The 21,410-nt window shown below is 49.3% G+C and overlaps 1 protein-coding gene across 1 annotated transcript in view; it reads right to left on the bottom strand.

The window, feature by feature from the left end:
- The window catches only part of PLB1 (phospholipase B1), a 123,417-nt gene that overhangs the window by 60,492 nt on the left and 41,515 nt on the right, over positions 1-21,410 (bottom strand). The window contains exons 14-20 of the mRNA XM_064572039.1: positions 20,755-20,811; positions 15,121-15,192; positions 14,270-14,344; positions 12,153-12,216; positions 5,416-5,474; positions 3,585-3,658; positions 2,040-2,083 (exon numbers count right to left, since the gene is read on the bottom strand). Coding sequence (XP_064428109.1) covers positions 2,040-2,083; positions 3,585-3,658; positions 5,416-5,474; positions 12,153-12,216; positions 14,270-14,344; positions 15,121-15,192; positions 20,755-20,811 — 445 coding nt within the window. The remainder of the gene's footprint in view (positions 1-2,039; positions 2,084-3,584; positions 3,659-5,415; positions 5,475-12,152; positions 12,217-14,269; positions 14,345-15,120; positions 15,193-20,754; positions 20,812-21,410) is intronic.

Genomic DNA, 21,410 nt, shown 5'->3' with positions numbered 1-21,410 from the left:
TGGGGTTACTGAGAATGAATTCCAGGCCAAACTCTACTCTCTCAGCTCCAATACAGGGCACTTTCCCCTGTCTCACAATCAGCTAGGATGTGGGAAAGGAACGGGCTAGGTACCAGCCGGTACTCTCAGGCATCAGGCCATCCAGCAGAGTGCTCTCTAGAACCAAGCCCTGCAGCGGGACCTCCACAACACGTATGCATTGAACTCCTTCCTTCTGGCTTTGGGGTCACTGTGCCCAATGGATAGAAATTACTCCGATTTCTACTCAATAGAAGGAAGAGCTGTGAAGTCACTAGAGCCATCTGCAAATAGAAATGATTATCTTTGGTTCCCCATTACTGGAGGAATCCAGCACAGACCAGCTAGCTATGTATCAGGAATGTCATAGTAAGGCGCTACACATCGTTTAGAGCAAAAACTTGCTGGCGCATGTGGTTATCTGTGCCAGGAATGTGCCATCCGCTTTCTTTACCTGTTAAATTCTAGCTCTTAAAACCCCTTTTCAGAAGGCAGGGTTAACCACCTTCTTATTTATTTTCCCCTAAACTTTGTTCATAGCTATAATTGTTGGTACGTGCATCTGTCTTTAGGGCGACATCCCCCAAAGAGACTGTGATGATGGCTTGAGGGCAGGGAACTTGCTTCACACTCCTATTTCCCACGCATCCAGAACTGGAGTCTTTGCAGGGTTAAACTGAAGAGGGAGTCAAACTGAGCTTCTGTTCTGCTTCTCGTAAGTTTTTAAACACATTTTCATGTAGTTATTTCCCTGGGGATTATCCGGCCCCTACAATCAAACTGTCTTCACAGCTCTAGTAAGGAAGCGTCTGAACAGGCAATGATCCATTGCTGGGCCAAGTGTGTCCGGGGAGTCCACCTGGGGGTGGGGGGTGGCACTGTCTCAGTCCTTTGTGAATGACTGCAGTGAAAGGTCTTGAGCCTTTTCCAGCCATCTTACCCACAACAACAGTGCAGGAATCGGCGAGCCCCGCAAGCTGTTGTAGATGCTGGGCCAGCTCTCAGCCCAGTCAATCACACTCACAAAAGCAACCCAAACCACCTCCCCTAGCAGTAAAGACAGGGAGGATTTGTGCCACCGGACTACACCTACTTACATTCAGCGGGATTTGCAAATAGCAAAACAGATATCCCTGTGTGAAGCCCAATCAGTCCTGCCCACGTGGAGATGAAGCCATCTCTATCATCAAAGTCTTGGAGCCTTAAACCTCAAATACCTTCTTAGCTTCTAAAGGTATGTTACAAAGGGATCATTACAAGAAAAGTAAATGAGAATGGGACCAATTAAGTTCTTAGGCAAAATTATTAGCTAGAAGATGTGAAGGGAAGATAATTTAACGGTAACATTTCGTGCATGTGTGCTTTAAGAACATGCACTCTGATATGTATGCACTAAGAAGAAGAAAAAGACATGTAAGAAGACCATTCAGAGAATGGGGCTCAGGCTTAAAAAAAAATCATTCCCAGCAGGCCCCTGGTGAAGTAAATTCAGGAAAATTTAACGGGCCCCAAACCCCACTGTGTTTGCACAGCCTGCACAAAGTAACTTCAGCTCTCACTGCCGTTAAGAGCAGCATCTCCTAAAGCCACACACAGGAATTCAATGTCTTTGTATGCAGTGGCGCTTAATGCAGCCAAATCCAGATCAACGCCTCCCAGAAAGGTGCTCTGCTCAGAATGACAGGCAAAGCGGAGATGGGTGCCCTTTCCTTCTTTCTGGACTCATTTCCTGACACTGACTTGCCCTAAGATTTGGTCTGAACTCTCTTCTCCTCTCTGACTCTCTTCCTTCCTTGGACAAATGCAATTTCTAAAAAACATCCCTCCGTGGCTTTCCTGACGCTCCCCAAGCAGAGCAGGGCCAGCGCCTCGGGGACGCAGCGCCCCCTGGCGAACGCGGCCGAGTTGCGCCGCCCGGCTCCCTGCCGAGCCCGCGGCCGCCACCAGGAGGCGCTGCAGAGCCGCGCAGAGCCGCTGCGAGCCCACCCGCCAGCCCGGAGCCCGAGGGAGCGCGTACTCACTTGGGAGGGTGGTGACGCTGCTGAGGTTGTGATCGCCTCCGCCACTGCGGTGCGGGAACAGAAAAGAAAAGGGAGGTTGAGAATGCCAGCGACGCCAGAACAGCTCAGGCGCTACCGAGACAGGCCTTTCTTCTTCTGGGAGACACCCCGGGGCCTTGGAGCTTGCCGGGTCCTTATTATTGCAGTAGAAAACCAAACCAGAACTCAGCAACTCCTCTCCTTGTCCCCACCAACCGGAACAGCCAGCCAAGGAACGGATTTCCAGGGCACGGCAGACTTTGTTGATTTGTAACTTTGAGCGTTGGCATTGGGACAGGGGGGCCAAGTGGGCCCCTTCGCCCCTCTTTTTAAGGGAAAGCGACCCTTCCCTGGATGCCGAGCCCAGTCGTGCCCCACTAGCCACTGCCGCTGGGCATGGCTGTTTTCATCGAAAACAAGAGTGGGGAGCTTTGCCCTCATCGCTCTCTTCCTATTTGGCTCGTGAAAACCTGCTGTTAAAGGGTGTCTTCTAGAGTGCAACCCATCTTCCAAGCTGCTCCTAAAATTCCAAGGAAATCAGAGTTGGATGGGTTTCTAGGCATGAAAATATGCAACATTCCAGAGTTTATTGGATTCCCTGCTTTTCCATATCCCCTCATTCTCTGCCAAGTGTGTCTGGGAACATTTCAAAGGGTCTCAAAATGTTTGGGGTTTATTTCTGTGCAGCATCACGAGGGAGGATGCCAGGGATTCAACACTGAGGTTCAGTCTGGGGCCAGAGATGCCAGATTCCGGGCTGAGGAAACAGCAAACCTGCCCTCTCACGCTTGGCAGGAGCTGGGTGTTCAAAGCACGAGTCCAGCTCCCTGCAGCCTGTGGCAGCCTGGATTTGATTACAGCGGAGCAGGAACAGGCCGGCATGAGGCAGTCACGATGGGGGAATGTGCCAGATTAGGGGTTGGGAACGATCTGCTCTACTTTTTGCTCTTTTACCATCTGGCTGTGTGACCTCAGACAGGTTACTTGCCCTCTCTGAGCCTCGCCCTTTAATAAGGATGCCAGCTACCATTTCGGTCTACTTTGTGTCAGGCACTGCGTTGGATGCTTAAACTCTCTCTAATCCTCATGACAGTGCTCAGGCCGTATTAGTATCCCAGCATCAAAGGTAAGGAGACACGCTCAGAGAGGTTAAGTAACTTGCTCAGGGTTGCACAGAGCTGGGCAGCTAGGATTCAGGCACAACTCTGGCTTCAAAGGCCACTGCCTCCTTCTGAGCTTCTGCCCCAGAGGGAGAAATGAAAGCTAGGGAAGATTTTCAACCCAAACATTTATGTAGTTTCTCCCCCAAACTCCTCCTGCTCAGGTCTCAGTTCCTGAACTGGGGAATGTAGTGGTTTGGGGAAGCTTTGCATTCCTTCCTCAGAGTAAACCAGAAGTGTCTCATTGAAAACCACTAACCAGGTGGCTCATCTGTCTGCTAGAGGAATGGTTTTCTGTGATGCTCAGGGGTCATCCCCCGCCCTGCAATGAAGGGGTCATTCAGGGTCTTGTCACATCTTCACTCACCTCCAGGACAGGCCTCGGTACTGAGTCAAGACATCCCAGATGTCCCCAGGCTTGGATCCGGCCCCATTACCTGCCTGACAGGGAATATCGAGGGGTGAGTCTCCCTGCCTGCTGGCCAGAAAGTCCCTGTTCTGGGTCTGGCTGGGAACGCCTGGGCACTCTCTAGAATCTAGAGTCGAGACAGCCCCCGGTCTTGATGTGCGTCCTGCCTTGGCAGAAAGGAGTGAGAGCTCCCGCTGGGAATCCCGACGTTGTCCACAGCTTGGCCTCACCCTAAGAAACCCTGCCCAGACCCAGACCAGGTGACACCAGGCTAGCAAAACTGCTCTGGAAATTAGACGGCGTGTCCGTTTTTCCAAAAGACACATTTTGGGTCTCATTCGCCTCATTTTTAAAAGTTGTGAAACACAAGCATATCACAGTCCTTTTATATCAATGTATCTCATGTATACACAATTGCAAAAATAGTAAGAAAATAAAATGCCATGTCCCTACCCCTTAGTTGAAGAGAGGGCACGGTCTTTTAAAACCGCAATCTGGACACACTCTGCAGGTGCACGTCCCTTGCCTAAAGCGTGTTATTTCTAAGCAGGGCCATTGCAAAGGTCATGCCAAAGACTGGTCTCCCAGACAGCTGGTGGGGGGCGGCTGGCCTCCATGAGAGGACCTCCCCACACCATGGGGGTGACCCCTGCTCTCGGTGCTCAATTCCTCTGCCATTGGCCGTGTATGTTACACCCCAAATGCTGCCTCCCACAAAGTCCTGAATAGCTGTGCAGATTCTCGATGAGTCCTTCTCCTGAGAGCACTTCAAGGAGACCAGGAATTGGGGGGGAGGCAATACTGGGCCACATCCAGCAGGAAGTGGTTGGGATAAGCAGTGCTAAGGACCAGCTTGCCTGGGTCCTTCCGGAAAGTTACGAGCAGTAGGGTGTTTGGGGTGAAGAGTCACTGAGGGGTCATGGGGGACACAGCTCCAGTATAGGGAAAGGATTCTGGACTTGGAGTCAGGCTGGTGCGAGTCCAGCATCTGTGAGCTATGCGGTTGTGGGCACTCAGTTCACCTGCCCGGCTTCACCTCCTTTCTGTGTTAAGTTTAAGGAGAGTCGCAGTTCATAGGATTGCATGGACGATGCCAAATGAGATAGATCAAATGCTAAGAGGCCACAGATGTGAAAGGTGTCTGCTGGCCTTTGGGGAAGGTTCTGCTGGAGGCCCTGAATTCTACTGACCTGGAGAACAGCAGCTGGATACGTCTGGAATGAGCCGCTACTGAACAGAAGCTCGTGTCTGGGAGCCTCTGGGACGCTCCACCCGGTCTCTCTAGGACCTGAGTTTGTTTTTCATGGAGAGCATTTGGCAGGCCTGAGGGGTCACCATGGAGTGGCTGCAGAGGTGGGCTGGGATCCTTGTGAGTACCTCCCTCTCTTCTACTCAACCCTCCACCCAACCCACCCCCACCCCATTAGCACCCGCTCCTGGCTCATCCTCTCGTCACCCTCCTTTAAGTTCCTCCATGACAAGCGCCAGGTCTTTGAAGGAGCCCCACACCGTGAGAGAGACTTAGTCCGATCCACCCACCTGTTAGGCTGTGAGATCTGTCACAGCTGCTCCCTCTGAGTCCCTCCCCCCCCACTTCCTACTTGCTCCTTCATTCCAGCATTGGGAGAGGAATACGAGGTTAGGATGGACGTGGGGAAATGTGATGGGCAAGGAATGCTGGTCCAGGGCAGGCGGGCCAGAGAGGAGCCAGAGATGGCCATGGTTGAGAGTTCCCCTCTCTGGGTTCCCCTGTGGATCAAGATCACCTTCCACGGTGGGGGTAACTCACCGTGAGAGAGTCACCCAGGGCTCCGATTACTTTGATGTCAGCCGGCTTCAGCCTGTGAACTGAGAATGCACACCCAAGTTAATGGCAGACGGGTTCTTATCTCCTCTGAAAATGAATGAAGACCTTCCAGGGAAATGGAGAGAAAGTCTAATTGTAATAGCAGTTCAGCTTGGACAAAAATATTAAGAGCCCATCCTCGTCACAAGGCTCCATGGTAGGACGTGGAGCCCGCACTTGCCTCCTTGGGGCGCCTGCACACAGGTTCCGGAGCTGGACGGCAGACTCCTCTTCCAGAGTAGGGTCTGGGGCCTTTGGTGAAATCTGATGCTACAAGGTGAGCAGTTACCATTGGGGCCTGAAGCAGCCCCTGGCAGGGTGGTCTGGGAGTAAGGCAGGAATTGTGAGAGAGATGCAACTTATTGATCTGGATTTACCTACTCTGGATATTTCATATAAATGGAATTATACATCATTTGACCCTTCTGTGTCCGGCTTCTTCCCCTTTGCGTAGTGATTTCAAGGTCCACCCGTGTTCTAGCATGTGTCAGGATTTTGTTCCTTTTTATGGCTGAATAATATTCTCTTGCACGGATATAACCACATTTTATTTATCCATTCATCTGCTGATGGACATTTGGGTTGTCTCTATCTTTTGGCTCTGGGAGTAGTGCTGCTATGAACATTCACATGTAAACATTTATTTAAATGCCTGTTTTCAACTATTTTGGGTATATACCGAGGAGTGGAATTGGTAATCCTATGATAATCCTGTGCTTAGCTTCATGAGGAACCACCAAACTGTTTTTGGCAGCTCAACTCTATTTTGTTCATCTTTGGAGTCTGAGCATGTACTATAATGTAGCCCAACAGCTACTTACTCACATGACAAACATACTGACCACCGAACAGTGGCTGGGTGCTCTGGAGAGGATAGAGTGATCAGAAATGGAGAGAGCGCTCCAGAAACTCACAGGCTAAGGAAGAAGTGAGACACGTCCAGTTATAAATATTTATAAGCTGATAAACCCTGTGGGAGATACAGAGTGACATGAAGTTCTGGAGTTGCAAGAACGATTTACGTCTGGGGGGCGTGTATGTGGAGGGTGGCTCAGAGCAGGCTTCATGGAGAAGGTAGTGTTTGAACTCACGGCATGATGAGATAAGGATGGGGGAGAGCGAGGTGGGGGGATGGAGGAAAAAGCATCAAGAATGCCTGTGGTGGACTGTTGAATCACAGATCTGTACCTCTGAAACAAATAATGCAATATATGTTAAGAAAAAAAAAAAGAAGAAGAAGATAGCAGGAGGGGAAGAATGAAGGGGGGGGATCGGAGGGGGAGACGAACCATGAGAGACGATGGACCCTGAAAAACAAACTGAGGGTTCTAGAGGGGAGGGGGGTGGGAGGATGGGTTAGCCCGGTGGTGGGTATATTAAAGAGGGCACGTTCTGCATGGAGCCCTGGGTATTATGCACAAACAATGAATCATGGAACACTGCATCAAAAACTAATAATGTAATGTATGGGGATTAACATAACAATAAAAAACTAAAAAAAAAAAAGAATGCCTGTGGTATGGTAAAGTGAGTGATGTCTGTAAAGAAAGGATAGTTGTACAGCTTGGCTTAAGTGAAGCGTTTGTAAAGGAGACTAGCACAAAATAACATTGGAAAGGTAGGTTAGGGCCACAGGCCTTTTATGCCGGGCTAACAAGTTAGGAGAGTAACATGAATATTGCTACATGTGTAAGTCCTTGCCGTATATACATCTGTACTGTATCTATCTACTCCTTTACATTATACACAGATGAACATGAATCCACCTAAAATTCCTACACTGTCTGTAGGACATCCAGTGAAACACAGAACACAAGATGCTTGTGACCCACGGGGCTACACAGAGCCCACATCACCCATCAACATCCAGATCACGGTTGTAGAATTAGGTCTGCACAAGAAGCTGTATTAACACTCAGTGGAAACAATGTTCCAAGGGATCTCCAAGTCTTATCTCCTACTGTAGAGACATCTTTTCTACCTGACTTCTATGCCATCTGCAGACGAGGAGCTGTCGCTCCCACTGAGGATCTGCTCTCACTGAAAAAGTAAAAGTCCCTGCCTCTTCTTGTGACAGCATGCAAACCCACACACACGTAATTATGAATGTGTGTATGCAAAATATATACATTAGTGGTCCTCAAATTTGAGCATGCATCAGAATCATCTGGAGAGCTTGTTAAAACACAGATGGTCGCTTCTTACCCTCAGAGTTCTGCTTTAGTAGGTCGTGGGAGGGGGTGGGCTAAGGATATGTGGTTAGAAGAACAATATCAAATCACAAAGCCAGCTGTACACATTAGCACATATCCATGGGGTTGAGCCTGAGAACTTTAAAATGACCTCTTCTCAAAGAAATTGGGCTATGGGGAAAAAAGGCAACAAAACAGAAAATAAGACCTCCTTTCCTCAACTCCGGAGGGCTTATTTTAGTTTCTCGTGATGACAGTCAATCACTCTCTTCTTGTTGCCATAATGTATGATATACATAGTAAATACTGTGAGCACTTGCTCGTGGGCAAAGGTTAGGGGAATCTTTGAAGCTGATAAAATGTGGAAGAGATGGGCAGATTTGCTTCAAAAGCACATTACAGTTTGCTAAAGAGGCAGCTACAACTGGTCATCCCATCATCTAAATTTGTAGCAGACGAAGGAAACATACACACATACACGCGTGCACGCATGTCCACATCTATGTGTGTGTATATATGTATAGATAGATTGATGGGGGGGGGGGTCCTCCTGTTGGTTGTTCTGAAGGATTTCCTTTGAGAGATAATAAACCAAATGAGCCAAGCCTAAATGGGAGGAGTCTGACTCATCTGGGATTTTAAGATAGAGCTGACATGTTTCATTTGTTTAATATCTTGTAGACCTTGATTTGAGCTTTGCTAATATCATCATGTATGACAAAGACACAGCCAGCAAACCCAGCACAGCACTTTAGCAATTGCTCTCCTTGGACAAAGAACTATTTACAGATAAGATTAAATTTATGTGGGCTGATAAGCTAAACATTATCTGGTACAAACTGTCCACCACCCTGAAAGGAGTTGATAAATATATCAATAACTCATCTGGATTTCTACAGAGGGGGGCCTCTTATCAGAAGGCCATCCAAGCTATGCCGAAATGTCCTGAATAGCGAGGAAATGGTAGACTATAGAATGGGGAAAAGACTGGACACTTTGGAGTTTTGTCTTGTACAACCCAACAGCCTAAACAACCCAGGGCCATCATCTGAAAAACCAGCTTTCTCTTGTTAGCTACAGTTACCCAACCCATGTGCTCTCTGATTTTAGGGACTTATGTAAAGACTTCTGCAATTGTAGTAAACGGCTGGCACAAGATTAGAACCGTGTTTCTGCCCTGGAAGTGCTGCGGGGTGGGTTTAGCTGAAGAAATATGCACCTTGCACATCTTCAAGAGCTCAAGAAATGCACTAAGTTGAATTAGAGGCTAAATTAGTGGCTCTGTGTCAGAGACTTTGCAGTCTTGAAGCTTTAGATGATGGAAACTGCAAGGAAAAGAAATACTTATTCATCCAAGTGTCTTGGGGTGATTTTGAACTTGCTCAGCAGACTGGTCCCACCCGGGGACAAGCAGGCTATTAATCCCTATGGGACGTCACTACTCCCGTCCTAGTCCCAGGTTAAGTCCCAAGACCCATGAGCAGGTGGTGATGAGAGAAACCTCTCCAGGGTCTACATTCCATGTTACACGGTCGGCTCACAACAAAGTAAAACCCTTAGCGCTCAGCCGCTGCTGTAACTTGGGTATTTTTCGTATCAGCTTTTGAATTGCTGGCTTTAGTCGAATGGGTATAAGAAATGATATCAAGGATTTAGAAAGGAATCAATGTCTTCAATGAATGTAAATGACCTGTTCACTGTTGGTGACAGTGGCATCTCTATTTGCAGATCTCTATTTCCAAATACTTTGAAGTTTTCCCTCTGCAAGGAATTAGCAGCTTGACTTCAAGATCGACAACTTCAATAGAGAGCCAAGAGCCACTGTCCTCCAGGCTCCTTATTGCCAATCTTTTGTTTGCAAAATGCTACTCCTTTTCTCCCTGGGAAAGCCTCAGGTCAGCTGCCAGGCCCAACATAGTTTCCTTAGTCATCCCAACTATGTTAGGGGCAGGCCATGGAGTAATATAAAATGATGCAAGTGTATACAAAGTTATAAAGCCCACAGGAGCTAGCCCTCAGCACAGTGCACGTATGCACTGACTGGGAGGAAAAACGGGCAGCTTTTATTTATTTCTCCGGCTGCCAAATACCAATTGGTTATAAAAATTACATCAACTCCATATATCTCATTCCAAAGCCTCATAGATTGGTGGAAGAGGTTCATCACCTGTGGGCTCCACACGGAATGAGTAAGGCACCCGGGTTGCTGGGGGCTGTGGCCCTGTTGATGAAGGCAGTTCCCTATGCTGAGACATCACTTTTGGTTAGCTTGGTGTATCTGTGGGTGGTTGGAGAGAAACACTAGGGAGAGGTGACAAGGGAGGTTTTTGAAAAGAACTCTAAAGGCAAAACAGTTATTTTATACAGAGTCTTAGTGAAAAATTGCTTTAAGGGAAGGCACTTTGATCTAGTTGGTTTGAAAGATCTTTTTCAACCCAGGACTATTGATTTGCCGAATTAAAAGTACTCATTAAGATTAACTCCGTGAACATTTACTGGGCTCCCACTATGTGCTGAGTCATTGGAGGTATAAAGGTCATGATCGTCTGATCTTGTAAGTATGCATCAGATACCATCACCTCAATTAGAGATTGCAAACAGGATCTCCAGAGGAGTGAACGATCTCACCAGAAATATGACAGTTACCAAGGAAAACTAATAATGTGGCCCCATGCTAAGTCTTTTTAACTACCCCAACAGTCACAAGGATGGTTAAAATACCCGGTCAGAGACCATGCACAGTAACGAAATGTGTTTTTTCATTATTGTCCAGTTGAGCTGCGGCCATTTTCTTAAAGGACAGCTTTCAGGCAGGACTCAGAAGGGCAGGCCCCGCTCTTATTCAGGAGGGTCGCTGCCCAGAAGGAGCGAGCTAGCATTTTGGTTACATGCCCACTTGGTTAGATCAAGGAGACCTAAATCTATCCATTTGCTTATTCAGACAGTCCCTATCACCAGAATATCTCAAGGTCTAAAGATTTCTTGTGCTTATATCTTAAGTACCCATAAACACAGTAATCTCTGGGGTCAGGGAATAAAGAAGAGGTTCACATTTTATTTGGCTTTGGGGGGTTGAGATATGTTCTAAGGGACTGGTTGGTTATCATCGACATGATAGGGACATAATCTAGGCAGATTGCAAAATGCTTTACAGCTCATCCTCTCAGAATGATAAGATTAAAAAGGAGATGGGTATCATTTGTCTGTAAAGACTATAGTGATTAAAACATTCAAATTCTGTCTCCCTATACGTGCGTACGTCTATACATACATCTTTGGGGTTTTGCTATAGGATGGCCTACATAGGAAGCTAGAGATTTGTTTCTGCTGCTCTAGTCCGGCTAGCAAACTAACCAACAGGAATGAGTCATCACCAAGTATGAAGGAGGGAAAGTTCTAAAGACTAAATATATGTGTACCTAAGAGCCTTATCACCTGTTCTATCCTTCTGCAACTTAGAACAAGAGCCAGGTGTATACTGAAGTTTTGTACAAGCATGTTTAACTAGCTTGCCAGTCATGTGGCTTAATTTGAGCTTGGAGAGCTAAGACATGCATGAAGGGGCAGGCTGACAGTTAGTTCTTCTCCTAACACTCAGCCAAAGGAAACGTCTGCCTACAAAGAATCCTGCTAGGCCTGGTGACTTCTTCAAACCTAATTTTCTATATTGGAAGACACCTAGGAGGCATTCAACAATCATCTAATAAATGAATGAACACGTGAACAGATGAGTGAACAGATGAACAGAGTGAACAGAGGCTTGCTATAGGGCCAAGCATGGGAACCCATTGCACTGTTGCAAGCATGCTCCTGGGCTGTTGTTTTGAGTCCTGTGGTTCAACATACAGCCTCCCCCACCCCACCATGATCGCCCATGGTCATGTGCACACAGCCATCACTCTCAGGCTGGCTCACCTGGAGGAAAAGATTTAGCCCTGAGACAGTCCCCTTTGGGGAGGGTGTCTGCCTGGAACATTCCACGAGTCTCATTTTCCTGGCCCGGCAACAGTCATTTTGGAAATACTGAGAAGCAGTGAGAACATGTTTATAAGATGGCATGCTTTCCTGTTCTGTGCGATGTTTGAGTGCATCCTGCATACGACTCTGACATGCAGGATGGACTGGTTATTTTTGCTTCCCGATTAAAGATAGTTTTGCTTTTCAGAGAACAAATTCACCTCATCAAGGCTTAAAGGCCAGGACAATGACAGGCGCTCACTCGACTCACACTGGGCTCTTCACAGAGTAAGACCTGGCACACAGTTAATGCTTAATAAATGCTTTCTGATAATGGTGTTATTCTAGTTTAAAGAATAATCAAACACAGGCATGAACTTACAAATATACCCCCAGAGTGATCTCTATTGGTCTTGGAGAAAGCCTCTCAGGTGGATCTCAGACCGTGTGGAAAGCCTGTTAAGGTTGCCCTTACGTCGATGACTTCAGGCCTCAAATGAGGTCAGAAACCCCTTGACTGGAGCCACGTACCTGAGGTGGGAATTGTGTCGGAGGGGTCCTTGTCAGGACACAGGATTTCCATTCTGTCTCTCACCTGTAATGAGATGCACAGAGAAGGAGTAGAAATGGGTCTTGCAATGCAGGAAACTGGATGAGAAGCAGGGTCTTTATTTGGAAAACACTGGTCAATACAGAAACCTAGGTATCGCTTAAGATAACCTCCCTCTCCTTCAACACTCCTATCCGAGTGTCTATGACATCCTTTCCTAAATGATCCCCATCCTGTCCCCTCTCCTATAGTCCCTCCATCTGGGCCTAGGCCCAGGCCTGTGTTACTTCTTGCCTGGAATACCGCAGCATCCACAGCCTTCGGTCCTGTGGGCTTCCTCCCCAGCCTCTGAGCCCATAAAGATGATGTGCTCTCTCCCCAAACATAATAGAAATGTGTTATCCCCGCCCCCGCCCAAATTCTCCGTGAAAGCAGGGATTTCTGTCTGTTTTGTGTAACATATCTTTATAGCCCCGAACAGTGCATAGTAGATGCTTGATAAATATTTGTTGGTTGAAAAAATACATTTCTGCTGCACTGATCCCAGCATGAATTCCATCCTCTTTAACACATCCCAAGAGGACCCTGACATTCTAAACCATCGGCTCTTGACTCAGTTCTCATGTTCTCCATGTCTCTGCCCAAGTTTACCTCCAGGCCCCCTTACCTTTCTCTCCAAGTTCCCACACTCCCATCCACCTGGTCACCCTTAGTCATCCTTCAAGGTTGGGGTCATTTGTACTCTTTGGGAAGCCTTGTCAACTCTCTCTGGTTGGTTGCTTCCTCTATATTCCAGAATACCCATGGAAACTTTAATTATAGGACTCACTCCACCATGCCACAATTGCTGGTTGGTTGCACTGGGCCGAGTTCCTTGTGACACGTGATGTGTTTTATCCGTGGTTTTCTCTCTTATGTCTGGCATTCCTCCATCCACCCATCCATTTAGCCATTTGACAAATAGGGACTGGGTACCTGCTCTGAGTCCCTGCATTCCAGTGGTACACAGAAGGTACTCAATAAATGTATCCCAAGAGAATGTGTTGCTCCTTCTCATCAGATGACAATAATAGCAACACTTATACAGAACTTAGGGCATACCAGATGCCTAGTAGATGCACTTTATACTTACTAATGTAGTATAATTTAAGAACAACTCTATGAGATCAGGCTGTGACTATCATTTCACAGATTTAAAAAACATCAAGGCCCAGAGATGGTAAGCACCTTGCCCAGTGACCCAGAACCAGTAAGTGGAAGAGTCTGGATTTGAACCCACAGCTGGTTCTCTCACCTCATGGTACCATGCTGCCTCCGGGATGTATCCTCATGGCGGAGATAATTGTTAGAAAGTGTGGGACACACTGGTAAATCAAAGGTCTTTCACACTCTATCACTCAGGCTCTGTGGTGGGGACCCAGGCTGTCAGCTTTGCCTGTGCCCCCCAGAGTACCTGTCATCCTCTCTATACAACAGGGAGGCAGGGATGGCACGAGGACCAAAGTCGTCTCCACTCGTAATGGCCCCAGTCCTCTGAGAATGAGGATGTCAGCCTTCAAGTGCTTCCCGGCTCCTCAGAGGAGTGCAGGGTGCCCTATCTAATTTTGACAGGAAATATCAGAGAGACTCATGAGATAAGCACCCAGTGAGACGTGAACGTGAGGAAGCCCCCACAGGTATGCGCCAACTTCAGAGGCCTGTGGGTCTTCGTGCTGTCTGGTTTCAGACTTTACCACATTGTTCTGCTTTTTCTTAACTTTCTCCTCAGTTTAAGGGCTCAGATGCGTCTAAAATGATTTGGGGTGGGCCTGAGGAGTCTTGTTTTACATCAGAATAGACAGGCAGGAAGCCCTTGGTGCTGAGTACCCCAACGCACCCCTGAAGCCTCAGGATGCTGGTTGCTGAGGTAGAGCTGCAGGGTAGACCTGCTTCAAGCACCCCGGGGGGGCAGCCACACATTTGCCCCTTCGCCCTTTCCAGCCTGTTCACGGAGTTCCAGGACCTAGAGCACCACGTGGAAGGTTCCAAAGATCCAGCAAGAGGTCCCCCGCCCCTGGTTCATTTGCATGTTTGTCAGTCGCAGAAAACCTCAGCCTACCTCAAGCCTCTCCTGAGATTTTGGCAGCCTGGGCAGGTAGTTGCTGTTGTTGTAGGTGAACAGATAGGGATTCTCCTGCAGAGGAAGGTAATACATTGTAACCGTGACCTAGAAATCAGTTATCATTCATTCATCAGGCTGTATCACCCAGCAACGCCTCCTTTGGCCAATCTGGAATTTTCATACCATCCTTGAAATGATGAGAAAACCATTCTCTGGCTTTTCTTCTCTGCTCATTAGGTCTCTGAAGGAGCTCATTAATACTTTGAAATTTCCCATTTCTAACTGTCAGCATCTCTTGCTACCTGAACTTCATGCTACCAGGCAAAGTACATATATTTCCATAAAAAGAGAACTTAGTTTTAAGCTTCCTGGCAGCCAAGGCAAAGAGGGAAATTGGATGAATTATATAGTTGTTACAGCGCAGTAATAAAAACTTACCAATTCAGTATTTAACTAGCATTAAATGATAAAAAGGAATTCTCGGGCTTTATGTTCAGTTTTTTCTTTTCTCTTTCATTCATTCAGTAGCATTAATTCTATGCCGGCTATATATTAGGCACATTATTTGAGACACCCATCCTCACACTGGGGACCAGATAAGCTGTGGCTTTGGTCCTATGACCTCCACAGGTGTATACCTGACCCACAGGTATAAACCTTAGGCGTGTCAAGTACAGAAAGCTGTGCCCAGCCTAGAAGAGCCAAGCCAAGATTCTAATGGGGCTCATGTCTCAGCCAGGGAAGACCCCATGTCACAGCAAAGCCCACTTCTTCGGGACCCCATCTCTCTCCCCAACTCAACCAGAGATTCTCTCCCCACCATCCTTCCCTCCCCAGTTCTGGCCTACCTGAGAGGGACATGTCACTGGCCTTCTCTCTCTTGCAACGAATGGTTCGTCTTTCTGTCCTGCTGGCTTCATCTAGAAAAGGAGGTGATCTTTAGAACAGAGAACTCTTGCATAAATGGCCACATCCTGGGGTACCATGGACAGAGGCTTTTTTGCCCAGCACTTCTCCAGGTGTGACCCTGGGCCAGCAAGGAGCCTTAGCATCATCTGGGGACACGTTAGAAATGCAAATCTCCAGCCCCATCCCAGACCTACTCAAGTCAGAAACTTTGGCGTGGAGTCCAGAGCTGTGCATTTTAACAAGCCCTCTAGGAGATCCGAGTGCACCCTCCAGTTGAGGCCCCCCGGCAGGAGGATTCAGTGATTCCAAGCCCACCCCTCCTGATGTTCCAGAAGGAGACATGGAATGCTAGAGGCAGTGAGCTGGGACAGGGACACCACCCCTGATGAAACTTCCCTCAGAGAGGACAGCAGGGATGGGAAGGAAGGGCAAACACCTGGCTTTTGTGTCAGGCAGGCACCTCTCCCCAGGGCTCCCCTTCCCTTCATGTGCACGAAACCCCGTCCAGTAGGGAAGGAAAGCCTCTACTAGCTGAAGACTGCTTTCGTGGCTGGGAGTGAGGCCAGTTATGGGTTCTGCCTCAAGTCCCATGTCCTTAACCGGGACCCAGAGGAACAGACATGAGGCACAGCATGGCCCCCATTCCCAAACAACTTGAATGTCTTGGGGTTCAGGAATGAGTGATGGTGGGGTCAGTGTTGATCTGGGCAACTGCTTAAATGATTACTGATGCCTAGGGAACACAGACAGAAAGTGCATGGTGTGCCAGCCAGGGGTACAGCAGGTGAGACACTCAGGTAAAAGCACTGAGGGGCAAACGGGAAAATGAAGGCCCCTAAAGAGTTCAGTGGGGAGAGGGCTTGTTTTTTTTGAGAGAGAGACGGGGAGAGAGGGAGGGAGGGAGGGGCAGAGAGAAAGAGAGAGAGAGAGAATCTCCAGCAGACCCTGCTGAGCGCAGAGTCAACACGGGGCTCCATCTCACAACCCTGAGTTCTTGACCTGAGCCAAAGTCCAGTCAGACACTTAACTGACTGAGCCACCCAGGTGCCCCATGGGCTTTTTTTTTAAGTTCCTTTTGTTATTTTTATTTTTATTAAAGATTTATTTGAGAGAGAGAGAGGGTGCACTAGCAGGGGGAGGATGAGAGGGAGAGAGAATCTTCAAGCAGATTCCCCCATTGAGCGTGAAGCCCAACACAGGGCTTGATCCCAGGACCCTGAAATCATGACCTGAGTTGAAATCAAGACTCAGCCACTCAACCGAGTCACCCAGGCACCCCTAAAGTCCTTCTGTTATCTTTAAATGGTCATTACATATACGTGAACACTTGAAGGATGAGGTGGCTTTGAGAGAAGACAGATTTCTTTTTGCACCTGCTATTCTGCCATTTGGGAAACTCATGTTTGCTATCAGCCCTACGGCCCACAGGTACTGGGCTCTCGTGGCAGCTTTGTCCCTCACCTCCCTTCCAATGACTTGACAAAGGACACAAAAGGCAGGAGGCTACTAGATGGAGTGCCCTGTCCGGCTCAGTCATGGGCTCTGCCATCCTCCATGAAGATTTTAGATTCTTCAGCAATATCTTATCTTGGCATCTGTGCCCCATAAACAAGAAGCAAGGAGAGACCTTTACCCTTCTTGGGATTAGCTCTCACCCAAATGGACAAGGTCAGATAGGAGAGTGTAATTAACGTAACCTTTTGGAAAAGGAGTGGCAACCCTTTAGCTCAAAGGCTGGAGGAGCGGGCGCCTGGGTGGCTCAGTTGGTTGAGCGACTGCCTTCGGCTCAGGTCATGATCCTGAAGTCCCAGGATCGAGTCCCGCATCGGGCTCCCTGCTCAGCAGGGAGTCTGCTTCTCCCTCTGACCCTCCTCCCTTTCATGCTCTCTGTCTCTCATTCTCTCTGTCTCAAATAAATAAATAAAATCTTAAAAAAAAAAAAAAAAAAAAGGCTGGAGGAGGAATGGGAATTCTCGCCTTCTTTCAGTTTTATTCTGAAAGTGGACACTCCTAGAAATGGGAGGTCCCACCCAGAATGTTCAAGGCTGCTCTCTGCAAAGGAATGTTCAGTGGTGGCCTGCCTTCTTCTCCCCTCCAGTCTTTCAAGGAATTAATCAATAATAGAGTCTGGAAAGAAACTTTAAGAGAGTCACATCTTACTAATTCTGGTGGAATGGACATAGCAGAGCCCATTTTTTTAAGGACCTTAAAGAAGGGGAATTCATAGGCTTGAATCAACACTTTCCTTTAAGAGCCTTTCCCCGAATGTCTCTTGATTAGTCTCCTACATTCTTCCCGCTCCTCTAATGCCCTTTACACCACTCGGACCCCCTACCCTCCTTGGTGCTCAGAGAGCATGGAGAATGACGTGGCCCATCCAAACGTCCCCTCCCACTCCTCTGTGCCGCGCACAAGTGCACGTAGGCTCTGGGGACGGCGGGGGCTGCTCTTCGTGCTCTCACTCCCCTTCTCAGTCCCGGAATCACCCACATCTCCCCTCCACAGCCTCCCTGCCACACTGGAATTAACTGGAATGTGGGAGGGATGACCTTGGACATTCTCTCCCAGGAGAATTCCCACCCGACTGAGCAATTCCTGAGGGTTCTCACCTGGCCCCACGGCTCCAACGCCTCAGGCGGAGCTTGGCATACGGTGCCGGGGGGCAGGGGGGGCAGGTTCTGTGATTGCTGGAAGGATCTGGGAATCGAGTTCCCCAAGGGTGGGTCTCTTCAGAACTCGTGTTGCATAAGAATTATCAGAAATTATTGAGGAGGCAGCTGCGGCGGTACGAAGGGCCAAGGGGATGAATGATGTCTCCCACCCCAAATCCTCCAGCTTTGTGCCAGGAGCTCAGCTTCAGTCTGGGGGAGTGTCATGCTGGGGTGGTTCTGGGGTGTTTCAGAAGCAGGGCTGCTCTCCCCCTCTCCTGCAGGCATGTGCAACCTTCCTTTGCCGGCCCTCAGAGCTTACAGGGGCCCTGGGGCTGGGCTGGGGAGAGAAGCAGCGGACCTTGAGCCCCTGTGGTCACAGCAATTGTGTTGGCCCCTCTGTGCTCCCCACGGAGGAGGGTGGTCCTCGTTCAGGGCCCTGTGTGTCTGTGAATGTGGACTTGAATGGACATACCTCGCTTTCATCTCTGTGGTCTCAGCTAAGTCCAACACAGCAGAGACTCAAGGAGGTAGAGGCAGAGACACTCCTGCCCTCCTCGTGTCCCTAGGAAGACACAGGAGTGAACCCAAGGGGGAACCACTCATGTATTTTGCCGCAGCCCTCCGAGGCTGCCTGAGGGTCATCACACCCCTTTGGCAAGTGGAGAAAATGGAGGCCCAGAAAGACCACACGGCTCACCCCAAGAAACAACCCCAAACACAGCTGGAACCAGAACTCAGGCTTTCTGGCTCTTTATCCAGTACCCTTCGCCCTCACCCTTTCTTATGGTCCATGCCTGCAGGAGTGGCCCATGCGTTCTAGCAGCTGTGCCCACTCTGGGAGCCATGGACATTCTACATTTCACCCCTGAGGAAGCCAGGGGACAGACACACCTAGGGAAGCCCCTCTGTCCCCACTGGCCTGGTGGCAGGGACCTCGAGAACTCTCCCTGGGAAATGACTGGTGCTTGGTTGGACCATTCTGGAGACCGTGGGGGTAACTGCCCACCCAGGAAAGTTGCCCCCTCCTCCTCTGAGCCCTTGTGACACCTACTCTATGTCCTAGTCCTCTGGCCTTGAGTGTGAAACTTTCTGTTTCCATCTGTGGGCCTGCTCAGGCTCATCCTCGTCGCCACCCTCAAGTGGGTTAGAGGGCACCGGGGTGCCATGTGCCTGCGTGAATGTGAAGGCCAGTGCTCGGGCTCATTCACGGCAGTTCATTATCACTGCTGCTTGGCCACCAATGATGATCAACAGCAAGATGAACGGGTAGAGGGGGAGAAGGAGGCAGAGAGAGGTGGGGGGAGAGAAGGGGAGAGAGAGAGAGGAGGGAGAAGAGCCTTTTCCCTGGATCTGCTCTTTCTGGCATTAGAGGGTCTTCATTCATTCTCAGGGCCTCCTGATCCCCACGTTTCCTCTCTCAGCAGACCACCCTCATACTAACTCTTGTTAATGCATTAGCCCCTTCTTTTCTCCAATCCCTTTGCTCCCAAAAGTCCTCTTGCCTGGGAATGCCCATGCTGACCTCGTCCAATACATCCTACAAAGCCAATTGGAATCCCATCCCCATGGGGCTCTCCTGATCTCTCGCCCATATCATTTTTGGGTGCACAGTCTTGCACATCCCTGCTGGCTGAGTTCAAGTTTACTCTTGTTCTTCTGGGTTGCCTGATCCTTCCAGCCACACCCTGGGTTCAGCGAGGGTGGAGGTCATTTGGCATGTCTTCTGTTATCTTCCTCGGACCCAGCATTGGGCAGGGCATGTTGTAGGTGCCCTTCTGTTGCTTGGGAGAAAGATGACATAGAAGGAGGAGGAAAGAGGTTTGGCTGAGCTGGAATCAGCCCTTCTCCCCCGGAGAGAGGGTGGAGGGAGGGGCAGCCCCTCAGGAAGGGTCACATTCCTTTTCTCTGCCCGTCCAAGCAGCAGAGTGGGTTTCTGGAGAAATATCCTACCGACGGGTCAGACCCACTAAAGGGTCCTTGTTCAAAGAAATCAAAAAACAAATCACTGTCTTCTCCAAGGGCTGGTGTGAACCCACTGCCGTGGGCCATCCAGGGACCCTGCCTGCTCTCCTTGGGGCTGGCTAATGTGTGCTGAATGCAGTGGCTGAAGGGTCTCAGCACAGCACGTCTCCTGAGGAGATGGGAGAAATTTCTCGAACCAAGGAGGAAGAAAACCAAATTTCCATCACTGGAATTCTAAAAATAGGGCAACTTGGATGGGGAAAAAAATGGCAAAATCAGGTCTCTGTCCGGTGCCCTGGAAATGTTCACAGTTTTGATGTTCTATCCTATCCACAGACTGACCCCAGCTGGCCCTGGGGGCCCCCCGTAGTCTGGGGAAAGCCTGTCATAGGTACAGTAAGAAGAGCCCACATGTGGTGAGGACTCACCGAGGGCCAGGAGTAAGCCACACACATGACATGTGTTGGGTCAGGGGTTATGATCAGGAATTTGCAGAAGGGATGCTAAGACCCTACATTCACACAGCTAATGAGGAGTGGAATTAGGACTTCAACCCAGGTCTTCATCATTCAAAGTCCGTGCTCATCACGGGCACCACCCTGGGCCTTTGAGCCACATGATGGTAGAACTGCTATGTGAACCTGACCCCCAGTGCCCCACTCCAAGTGATGTCACCTGCATAGACTTGGAGGAGACACCCTGCCTCTGGGAAGAATAGGACTGTGGTGGCCCAGACCTGGGATAAGGTGAACTCCCCAGGAGGTCAGAGCTGGGCTGTCACTGGGTATGGGAAGGGTCCCTGGTGGCCCAGAATTGTCATCCGGGGGCCCTGCAGGCATCCTGCAGCCCCTCCATCAGACCAGTGGGCACAGTGGGTGTGGCGGTGGAGGTCCTTCCTCTCTTCCTGTGTGCCAACCCCCCAGCAGGCACAGTGGGCCCCTGGGGCCCCAAGCCACTCACCATGGTGTTCCAGAGATTCAAGGCGAGTGTGCTGGGATCCTGGAGTGGTTGCTCCCCCTGAAAGAGAACCAGATAAGAACCCCTGTGCACCCCTAAGGATGAGGTGACCTGATGCGCACCGTGAAGCTCTCCCTGGCAGAGACGGGGTGGCCCTGACCTGTCCAGACTCTCTCTCAGTCCCATCCCCACCAATAATGGTGGGTACTTACAGGACCCTGTCTGGGGCCAGGGCTCAAAGGTGGGGGCCTGAAGGGGGAGGTCAAATGTCTGGCTGCTCTTTGTTATCTTGAGGCTGTACATACTGAGCTAAACAGAAGGAGCAGGTGACGGGGAAGTGGATCAGGTGTGGTCTGAGTGGGGGTGGGGAGGATGGGGACTAATTTTCCTCCTCTTCCTTTTAAACCACTATCAGAATATCACTGAGGTCCTAGAGGGGACACCATGACTCCAACAGGCAGGCTCCAGGAGCCTGGAGGGAGGGAGCATCCCAGATGCACAGTGCTAAAGCCTCAGCGAGAACTTATGGAGCATGCGTGAACCCACCATAGTGCTCATGGTCTGGGCAGCCCCAGTGAGTCAAGAGGCATTCGTCCAGTGACCTGGGGGGTGGGTGGGGGCAACTCCAAGTACCCTCCCTCCCAGGAATGGATGTAGAG

This window comes from Mirounga angustirostris, unplaced genomic scaffold (assembly GCF_029215605.1).
Source record: "Mirounga angustirostris isolate CCGP_5_RB_7025 unplaced genomic scaffold, mMirAng1.0.hap1 SCAF_10, whole genome shotgun sequence".
Taxonomy (NCBI): Eukaryota; Metazoa; Chordata; class Mammalia; order Carnivora; family Phocidae; genus Mirounga; species Mirounga angustirostris.
This window is presented reverse-complemented; position numbering and strand designations above follow the sequence as displayed.